Raw genomic sequence first — 10,744 nt, forward strand, 5'->3', positions numbered from 1 at the left:
CTTAGCTATGTGTTACAACCAAAAAGGAATCATTCAGGCTACTAGAGCAGATTTATTATTATCAAGAATAACTGACCTTCCTTGCAAAATTATTTTGTACCAAATGGCAAGCCGTTTCTTTACTCTTTACTTTGTAACTTGTCAGTCTGCAGCGCAGTGGCAGCCAAATTGTGATTATCATAATACAATTGTGGGTATTACAATACAAAAAATAGGCTACATGGCTATCAGCTCATTCTAAAATCAGAAAGGAATATGGTAAAGTCAGTAACTGGATCCATCCCAGCTGAATTCTGACCATGATTCTGTGTGTGGAGAAAAAGCACCTTGGTGCTTTTTCTCCACAGACAGGTAAACCATATCAGGGAATTTTCTTTATTAATTGGCTTTTAAGGCTATAAGATATTTCAGGAGACCCCGTCTGCAAAGTAGCTACTCACAAATGCAACTAAACCTCCTGTCTGCCAAGTGAGGATTTGCACTTTACTGACATATCCAGTGGGTGTCAGCATCACTCCGTGAATCCACTGATGTCAAAGTCGACTGCAAGGTTCTGAGTGGCTTGCACACTCGTTGATTAGCGTAAATGAGAAAGTAATTGGTGTTTTTCTTCTCTAGGTCACTGATGTGTTTGCCGTCACTTTGCTCTTTTCATCTCCTCTCCCAACTCAACTTCTTTCATTGGCTCCCCACTCGAGATCTTAACCTGTAGAGATGAGCGGAAGAGAGAAAAAGTAAAGGAATAAGACCAGGGTAAAAATGATGAAGGAGAGGATGGTTGACTTGTGATGACAAGTGGAAAGAGGAAGGTGTGCAGGTGTTAATGAGCAGAGAAGCATGATGATTGAGTTATGTATAGGTCAGGGTATCTAATCTACTCTAACACCCACCATCTCCTTCAGTAGAGTATCCATTTCATTACAACCTTCCCACTGCATTTCTCACCCACTCTCTCTCTCTCTCTCTCTCTCTCTTTCTCTCTCTCTCTCTCCCTCCCTCTTCCTCTCCCCCTTCCCCTCCTTTCCCTACTCACCCTTTGCCTGTATCACACTCTCTCTACCTCTTTTCTACAGCCTCCCATCCTCTCCACCCCCTTACCTCTGAATCACTCTCCTTCTCTCATCCTCCCTTCTCTCTCTCTCTCTCTCTCTCTCTCTCTCTCTCTCTCTCTCTCTATCTCTCTCTCTCCCTCTCTTTCTGTGTTAATGTTGAGTAGTGCAGCATGTGGCAGGCTGTGGCTCTTTGGCTGTTGATACTCGCGGCTCTGCTCCAGGGTGAGTGACTTTTATCGGCGCTTTGAGTGAGATTGTGCTCGAACAAGTGTTTGTTTTATACATGTGGCGTCTATATGTGTGTTGTATATATGTTCTTACATTTGTGTCCAAGTGAGCACTGTGTTCCTAATCACTGTGTACATTACAGCTCACTAAAGAGTAGACTGGATGTTTGCGTCTGTTGCTGTATAGCCAAAGAAAAATGGATTTATTTTATGATGAGCAAGCAACAGTATGAAATGCAACAATTTTAACTGCACACTGCATGGCTGAGATATGTAGATAGATAGATAGATAGATAGATAGATAGATAGATAGATAGATAGATTGAGGCAGGGAGAAAGGGCAAGTATGGATCCAAATCTATATCATTGTCAGGCACATAGTGATTATAGGGCAGCTACTGGTTAATTTACTGTGGTTAGGCATGTGCGAGGGACTATTAATCTGAATTATAGACTTACCATCTGTAGCTACTCTAACAATATCATAGCACTCAATCTAGTCACACTGACATTCAGTACAATCTAGTTAGTGAATATGGATTTGACACTGCACAGCGTGTGCGTTAATCTTCCACCGTTTAGTAGTGGGGTGCTCACTGCAGGTGGTTTGTAAAGTGGGAGGTATTGTGTGGTTACAGGTACAGAATAGGCATTGTGCGGCTACTGGAAGTGTATAGTAGTATAGTGCAATACTCAAAGGTATTTATCCTGGCTTGTAGATCCCTCACTGATAGCTCCCTGCACATCAAAATGATAGTCTGATGGAGAGAGTCGGGAGTGAGTCAAGGAACCCCGTTGGAGTTACGGTGAAGAGGGAAAGTTCCTTGCTCTTATCGTTGTGAGTGCTGTGTGTGTCTATCTGGGGCGTTTCAGTGTTTAATGGCTTCACTATTTCCTGCATGGAATGAAACTGACATTTTAACGGCCGCAGAAAGACTCTGACTGTCTGCTGGTGATCAATCAGGGAGGTAATTGATTAGGACTAGCTGGATTCTGTCCCTCTACTCTCGCCTCATTTCTCCCTGCCTCCTCTCTCTTCCTCTTGCACATTTTCATTCCCTGTTCCCCTCTCCTGTCCTGTCTGATCCACTCAACTGTATGTCTTCGTCCTCCTTTAAGAGCAACTCCATCTTTAAAACATTCCCTTTCCCATACCTCTGAAAGCCTGTCCTCTCTATATTTTTCCTTCCATCATATATAGCATTTTTTCCCCTTTTGTCTCCCTGCCCTCTGTTAGTTTGTTCATTCTTTCTTCTCTTTCATTGCGTCAGGCCTGTAATTTCTCTCCCACTTTTTCCCAAGCTAACCTTCTATCATTGTAATCGCACCCTCCTCCTCCTATTGCTCTGCCTTCGTTTATTTCTCCCTGTCTGCCTGAATACAGCTTTCTGTTGGTAACTGTCACTTTTTCCTCTTACTCTTCTTTTCTGCTGCAACTCTCTCCCCTTCTTCCACCCCGTCTCCTCCCCTCTGTTCACCTCCCTCTCTCTCCCTTCAGTTTCAGAGCAGGGTCCCTACCAGCGCTATCTGCTGCGGGAGCTGCTGAGGGACTACAATCCAATGGAGAGACCAGTGGCCAACGACTCTCAGCCTCTCACCGTTCGAATTTCCTTTACTCTCATGCAGGTTATGGATGTGGTACGGCTCCTTAAGCACTCATACACATGCACACAAATGCATACGCTACCAGTCAAACATTTGGACACACCACATCTTTTTTTTATTTTTACTATTTTTCACATTTTAGAATAACAGTAAAGACATCAAAACTATGAAACAACACAAATGGAATTATGCAGTGACCAAAAAAGTGTTAAACAAATCAAAATGATCTTAGATTTGGCTTTAGAAAGAAATTCATACATAGGCATCAACCTCACTATTTCTGTTTGTCTAAGAAACAAATTTCACGCGTTTAAGCATAAGCCTTTAGATCAAAATGGCTCTAAGATAATAGAAAAACATAGTACATTCAATCAGATGTGTCCAAACCTTTGACTGGTGGTGTATTCCACCTGTGCTCACACATAATTATTACACTCATAAAGTACATGCACACACCAAATGTACATTCAGTACATTCAATCACCTGTCCTGTCGTTCTCTTTATGTGTCATGCTAGGATGAGAAGAACCAGATCCTCACCACAAATGCCTGGCTGCAGTTGGTGAGTATGCATAATAATAATGTGATATTTTATTGATCTCTGTAGGGAAAATCTCTTTTCGCCTGGGGTGCTTGGGATCAGAGCGCGTGGGGTCAGCACTCTGGGGCTCGTAGGGATTCAGTGTCGCGCTCATGGACACTTCAGCAAGGCTGTGTGCATTTGTGTGTGTGTGTGTATACTGCTTCTGTTCCTGTGTAACACCATTGCTGTGCTTGTGTCTCCCAGCAGTGGTATGACCATTACCTCCAGTGGAACCAGTCAGAGTATCCTGGAGTGAAGAACCTCCGTTTCACTCCCGACCAGGTCTGGACGCCTGACATACTGCTCTACAACAGGTACGCCACACACACCCACACACACACACACACACACACACACACACACACACACGGACGCACATGCTGCTGATCCCTAATCCACCTCTGTGTTACTGTCACCCAGTGCTCATGATAAGTTTGATGCCACCTTCAAAACCAATGTGCTGGTCAACTCCAGTGGCTTCTGTGAGTATCTGCCTCCAGGTAAGACGCAGCAGTCAGCATCTTTTTCTCAAAGAGTCTTTTTCTCACAAGTCTGAGCCATTCTGTATGTAAATTACACTTGCTTCAGCAAATTACTTCTAGGACTATTTGTTGCAAAAGTAAACTAAAACATCTTTTCATCATAGCTTAGCTCCAGTTTACCTTGCTGCTCGAAGAAAACTTTTTTTTTTATTAGTTGACTTTGATATTTACTTTCCTTTTCCTTTTTTACTCTTCTTCTTACTTTCCAAGGCATATTCATCAGCACATGTAATGTAGATGTGCGATGGTTTCCATTTGACATCCAGCGCTGCGAACTGAAGTTTGGCTCCTGGACGTTTGACGGCTGGCTGCTGGACCTCCAGATGAAGGAGGCAGATGTGTCAGGATACATGACTAACGGCGAGTGGGACCTACTGGGTAAGACTGGCTCTCCAGGTCCTGGATGACAAACAGTATTGCTTAGTAACTGTAAATTATCAGATTAGAAGAATGTAGTAGTAATCAGCTCAGGATTATTTAGATTTCAGTCAGGAAAACTCCCGTATTTGGTATAAACATTTTATTGAATGAGAATAACATGGCAGTATGGTTTTAGCTTTGGCAGAGAATAGATCTGCTTTTATGTATTCCCAGTGCTCACTGGTGCAATGAGGCTACGATCAGGGAGTAGGCCTACAAGACCAGACCCCAGTTCATAAAAACAGATGTAAGCAGGTGGTAGCTGGGGTGATGGTGGGTGAGCAGGAGCAGCAGAATTCGCATGTCATTCACAGTGTAGCAGCAGATGCAGAGTGAGCAACAGACCTGGTGAACATTGGTTTTTCAGAGTGATGCCATAGAAGAACCCTTTTTTTGTTCCACAAAGAACCTTCAAAGAACCATATATGGTTCTTTGAAAGATATTAAAAAATGGTTCATTTTAATATCCCAAAGGTTCTTAATTCTTAGTTATTGGATGGTGGGTGATGGCATAAATGTGGAAAATAACCAAACCCCTCCATAGTATATACTGTATTGTGCAATTGCAAATAAGGCTATACAAGGGCAGATAAAAAAAACACAATGCAGGTGTCTAATCAAAGGATTTTCGGTTCCAGTTCGCAACTTTATTTTTCTGTGTGTAATGCGATTGGTGGTGTATAGTGGACATGTTGGTGACACAGCAGACTGCAACAGCGAGAGTTTCCTGACTGAACTTGTGTAGCTCATTACAGCCACCTTTCCAGGCACTGCAGCTGCATACCTTGGCTCCCTGTAGGCTCCCTGTAGGCTACTAGAGGCTGGAGAAACTGTCACTGGTTTTCATACAGACAGATCTTGCTCTTCTACAGTCCATTTCATCTCTGTTGTAGTACATCTCTTTCTACTTGGTCCTCCGCTAGCCTTTTCTTTCCTTTCTCTGCTCCTTCTCATTTCTACTTCCCATTTTCAACTCACTCAGTCATTCTCTCCCTCAAAGATACGTAATGGTTGTAATGAAATGTACTTCATCAGTTATGTGGAGCCCTTGGCCCCGTGCCCCTAGTGGTGCTTTCAGCGTTAATGTCTCCTGTCCTCTCTCTCTCCGTCTCTCCCTGTCCTCTCAGAGGTGCCTGGGGATCGTAACGAGGTTTTCTACGACTGCTGTGCGGAGCCTTACCCTGACGTGACCTTTGTGGTGACCTTAAGGAGGAGGACGCTGTACTACGCTCTCAACCTCCTCATCCCCTGCGTGCTGCTCTCCTCCATGACCCTCCTGGTCTTCCTGCTCCCTGCCAGCTCCGGGGAGAAGATCAGCCTGGGTGAGGAGGAGTAAGAGGAGGAGGGGAAGGAGAGGGATGATGGATGGTAGGACGATAACGAGGGGAGGAGTATTAGAAAGGGGAAAACAAGAGGTGCACCTGCTGTAATTGGTAAGAAGAATAAAACATTTTTAAATACTTTTCTAGCTGCATATTCATTGCTCCTTCCTTGTGAAAGCAAGGAATATATCCCACCTCCAGTCTTTCTCTTATCTTCTCTCTGTGTCACCATTACAGTAAAACCTACAGTCAGCCAGATAGAGCTTTTGGGAGGAGTCAGGAGGGCTTAGATGGAGAGAAGGGGAGACACAAAGAGAGACAAGGGGGAGACAAGATGAGAAAGCTCAAAAGCGAATGAGTTTTCCTGGGAGTGTCAGCGAGACAGATATATGATTGTGGAGAGAAGTCAAGTGTAGCATACCAAATACAACTTTCCAATAGGTGGATTAAAGCATTCTCTTCTCTGAAGTATTTCTCTCCTTTTCCTCTGCAACCCTCTGCTCCCTGCTGTCTCTTGTTTGCCTCCAGGTATCACAGTTCTGCTTTCTCTGACTGTCTTCATGTTGATGGTAGCAGAGATTATGCCTGCCACTTCAGATTCTGTACCACTGATAGGTCAGTCGCCCTCTATCTATGTATGTGTGTGTGTCTGTGTGGGTGTTGATGGTTTGGGGGTACTGACAACCTTCATGCATGCTCTCCCCTCCTGTCTACCTCAGGTCAGTACTTTGCCAGCACCATGGTGATTGTAGGGATGTCAGTAGTAGCCACAGTCATTGTCCTTCAGTTCCATCACCACAATCCCGATGGTGGACACATGCCGCGTTGGGTGAGTTGGATCCCTTGGTACTCATCCTATGTGTGTGTCTGTGTGTCTATTTGCATATCCTTTCCTTTTCTTATCCGTGTCTGTCCTTGTCTGTCAGGTGCACTTGGTTCTGCTCCAGTGGGTTCCTTGGTTCCTGCGGATGAAGCGTCCAGGAGAGGGAGTGGACCCCACCCTTCCCCACAGCCAGGCAGACTCTCAGAGCAAGACCCTGTCCTCTCCTACCACCACCACTACCACGGCGACCACCCCCACCCCGGCGCCCTCCATCATTCCCCAGAGCCTCACCTCCCTGCAGGCCAGCCTGGCTCAGCTCAGCCACCCCTTACCGCACCCAACTCCTAACCGGCCCATCTCCCAGCCTGTTATCCTCCCTAACCCCGCCCACAGAGATCCCAGCCCCAATCCACATTCCCAGCCCAACGGCCACCTGCCTTACATGGGCTTCCAGACCTTCCAGACCTCAGCAGAACCGGAGCCAGCTCAGACGAGCAGGAACGCTAGCCGTGGGAGGGGTGGAGGAGGAGGAGCAGGAGGAGGAGAGGGAGCAGGAGGAGGAGGAGCAGCCGGAGATACACCTACCCATCACCACCTCACACCCACCAGGTTCGGTGGCCCTCCACTACAAACTCCTGTGTCCCCACCCCTTGACCCGTCAACCTCGTGCTCCGGTCCCAGCGGCCTCGAGGTTGGAGCTGGAGCAGGGAGAGTGGGTGTCATGCATGGTGTGATCCGATCCGGGGCAGTAGACTCCCAGCTGCAGGCCCTTCTGGTGGAGGTGCAGTTCTTGGTGGAGCGTGTTCGTGAGCAGGACCGGCAGCTGAGCGTGGCGGAGCAGTGGCAGTTTGCTGCAGCCGTCATTGACCGACTGTGTCTGGTTGGATTCAGTGTCTTCAACATCATCTGCACCATCGCCATACTCATGGCTGCACCCAACTTTGGAGAAGCACTGTCAAAAGACTTCCTCTGAGAAGGCAAAGAGAGAGAGGGAGAGACAGAGAGAGAGAAAGAGAGAGAGAGATGTTAAGGATTTGTTGGAAGCACAATTGCTGTTAATGACACTGGAAACGTAACAGCAAATATTTCCTCTTCGCTGAGCTGGAGTGGACTGTGGCAAGTTCAGATGTTTGTGCAAACTGAGGATTTAAAATAGATTTCAAAAACATTAAGGTGCAAATTGTTGTCTCTGAACTTGAACAGCCTGCTATTCTCCATGATAGAGCATCCCCGTTCATGCTCATGTTCACTGTTCTTGCATTGCTCTTGCAGTGTTTTTCATGAATGTTTCATTGGTATTTGGATCACGGCTTGTGGACTAACTGACAAAATCACCAGTGAATATTTTCAGGGTTAATGATTACATATAACAAAGAAAATATTTTATTTATATTTTGCTGTGATTTTGCCAGTGTGGGTGGCTAAAGCAATATCAACCCTAAAAGAATGTATGTGAGTTATTTCTATTAACTTGGATGGTTCAGTCAATATCTATAAACAACTCCCTCCCAGAGCAAGGAACCAGAGAAGCAGGACTTTTAATTTGTAGAGTAGCTGTAATGCCATCGGGGGACACAACATAAAGATGCTCCATAGACAACAAATTGAACACGGACTTACTGCAAGTAAAATGATAGCTGAGCTTTTGCATTTAGGCAGCGAATCAGAAAATCACCTTACTGTTATGGTGTCTGCCACACAGCACATCTGTCAGTGTTTATTTAGCTCTGAAAGTGTGTCCATTGTAACACTTTCAGAGTTAAATTAACACTGACAATTTTACTGTGCACAGTTAGTCTTCCATTGATTGTCAGTGGAGAGACTTTGCAGACTACACTCTCTGCGCTCTCTTGTGTTACATGCATTCCCAAATATGAATAATACCACACAAATTATGTTTCCAGGGTGGATTTATTCTTTGAGAGGTATATGACTCAATGTAAGAATTTCCTAACATTTTTCCCAACATGTTTTTTTTAAGATGGCCAGTCTAGTATTTGTATTTCAGTATTTTGTCCATGTGAAAAACTCACAGCTTGAAATAGGAGAACCAAGACTCTTATCTGCGGTGTAACGATAAGATGCAGCCTGGACATCATCCCATTCCACTGATACCCCCAGAAAACCATCCAGCATACTGCCATAGTCACAGTTCTTTGGTCATTAATTGCCTGTTAAACCATACAATGATGTGGTATCACAGATGAGAAGCAAACTATTCTGGTTATGGGAGGCACTATTGATGTCCAGTGGGGCAAATTTCAAAGCTGTAATCAAGTGCTATTCCCTTTTAAGACTCCAGTTGCTTATTCATAATGCTAAATATATTATTATCCTTTAGCCATGCGGCAATGGATGAGGTTCAGATTCAACAGTGTGAGAGGAGTAAAATCATAGGTCATGTTGGCTTGCCAAGGATTCTGTTACATAAGGCTTTTTATCTTAGAATGGAGCACCCACACACAAACACATCCCCCCATATCCACCCACACACACACACAAACACACACACGCACACATTACTTTCCATGACCCAGGTCTTTTGCATAAATCTTGTTCAACAGCCCTAGAAGGTTGCAGGAGTGTTGGATGCTTGAAAGCCAATAGGTAGTGACAGACTGAGCTGTGAAGCCTCTGAAATAAAACGTCTCGTCTTTTGTACTCTCTAGACATGCATCAAATCTTCTATTCTCTGGCCAGCTTCCCTTCGATCGAACTTGTAGGACGCAGAAACTGAGAAGGACAGGCGGAGTGAGGGAGAGGGGGTATTGAGAGAGAGAGAGAGAGAGAGAGAGACAGGGAGGAAAGGAAGATAGAGGTAATGAGGCAGAGCAACAAAGGCAGGGCCATAGGAGGAAAAGGAAGAGAGAGAGAAAGATGGAAGGGAGAGCTATGCAGAGGGGGAGAGACGGAGGAAGGCAGAGAGAAAGACAGCAGAGATGCAGAAAGAACAAGGGGGTTTCATGGATGAGAGAGAGAGAGAGGGCTGGGGAGAAAAAAAATGCTGACAGAGCGAATGGGGACCAATAAAGTTTTTAACTGATTGCTCGTTAATGAGGGAGGGAGTGGAGGAGGAGGAGAGGAGAAGAGGAGAGGAGAGGAGAGGAGTGAATCCCTCCTCCTCTGGGATGCCGCTGCTGCTAAACTGTACTTAGATCAGCATTTAGGGGTGACTGGACATATATTCTGGTTTGTCAGGAGGTGTCTTTATCAGAATGGATGAGATAACGCTTGGCAAACATTCTCACTAAAAATGATTGACCATTAATGCAAACACTTTATGATGATTGAATATGGCTAATTTGTGCCTTGGCAGTGCCATACCTTCAGCCTTACAACTATTCATTTGGCTTCAAACTTTTTATATTTTAAGTGCAGTATGTGCAAACTGGGCAGTTCACTATTGGTGCAATTGACTATCTGAAGTACCATCTGTGACCTGCTGAGTTCCTTTATCTGCCTGGCTCCTTGGGGCCGCTACCTAACACAGCTAAGAGAGATGGGATGTAGCACAGGTCATAAATCTAATCCCCCCCCCCCCCCCCCCCCCCCCTTCTGCAGTGACTCAGTCATCCACCTGCTCTGTGTCTACAGCTGTGGGAGAGCTGTTTGTTCAGAGGACAAACAAACAGAGTCACACAGAAGAGAGGAGCATGCAGTGTGCAGCAGAGTCAAATGCAGAAAGTGTGTCTTCGGTATCAGGGGGCCACCGCAATCTCTGGCTGCAGTTGTCGCACGGATAGGCACGCGCATACACTAAGACACACACACAGGCACGCACACTCACACACTCACACACACTGTCTGAGTGCTAAAGTGAGGACCCTGCTGCAGACCTAATGCAGTAACCACGCATTGTCCTAACACCCTCTCTCTCACTCTCTCTTACTCTCTCTCTCTCTCTCTCTCTCTCTCTCTCTCTCTCTCTCTCTCTCTCTCTCTCTCTCTCTCGCACGCACATACACATACACATTGTGCTGCTTGTGCAGTGCTGTCAGCTCTGTATTGTGTCTGCTCATGTGGAAAAATAAGAGGAGAGGGAGAGAATACAAAGGAGGGCAGAATTGGTCAAAAGAATATTCTCCAATAGAGTTTAATCAATAAAAATAAATCTTAGAGAAATGTTGAAATGAAATGAACGAAAGCTTAGAAAAATTACAGATTACAAAA

The 10,744-nt window shown here is 45.2% G+C and overlaps 1 protein-coding gene across 1 annotated transcript; it reads left to right on the forward strand.

Moving 5' to 3' along the window:
• Positions 1–1,222: 1,222 nt before the first annotated feature.
• LOC139921055 (neuronal acetylcholine receptor subunit alpha-7-like) lies at positions 1,223–7,547 on the forward strand. The gene is made up of 10 exons (XM_071911211.2): positions 1,223–1,274; positions 2,778–2,917; positions 3,402–3,446; positions 3,672–3,781; positions 3,888–3,967; positions 4,220–4,387; positions 5,557–5,751; positions 6,280–6,366; positions 6,471–6,580; positions 6,678–7,547. The coding sequence occupies exons 1-10, from the start codon at positions 1,223–1,225 to the stop codon at positions 7,545–7,547; spliced, it is 1,857 nt and encodes a 618-aa protein (XP_071767312.2).
• Positions 7,548–10,744: the final 3,197 nt, after the last annotated feature.

The sequence above is a fragment of the Centroberyx gerrardi genome, chromosome 12 (assembly GCF_048128805.1).
Source record: "Centroberyx gerrardi isolate f3 chromosome 12, fCenGer3.hap1.cur.20231027, whole genome shotgun sequence".
NCBI lineage: Eukaryota > Metazoa > Chordata > Actinopteri > Beryciformes > Berycidae > Centroberyx > Centroberyx gerrardi.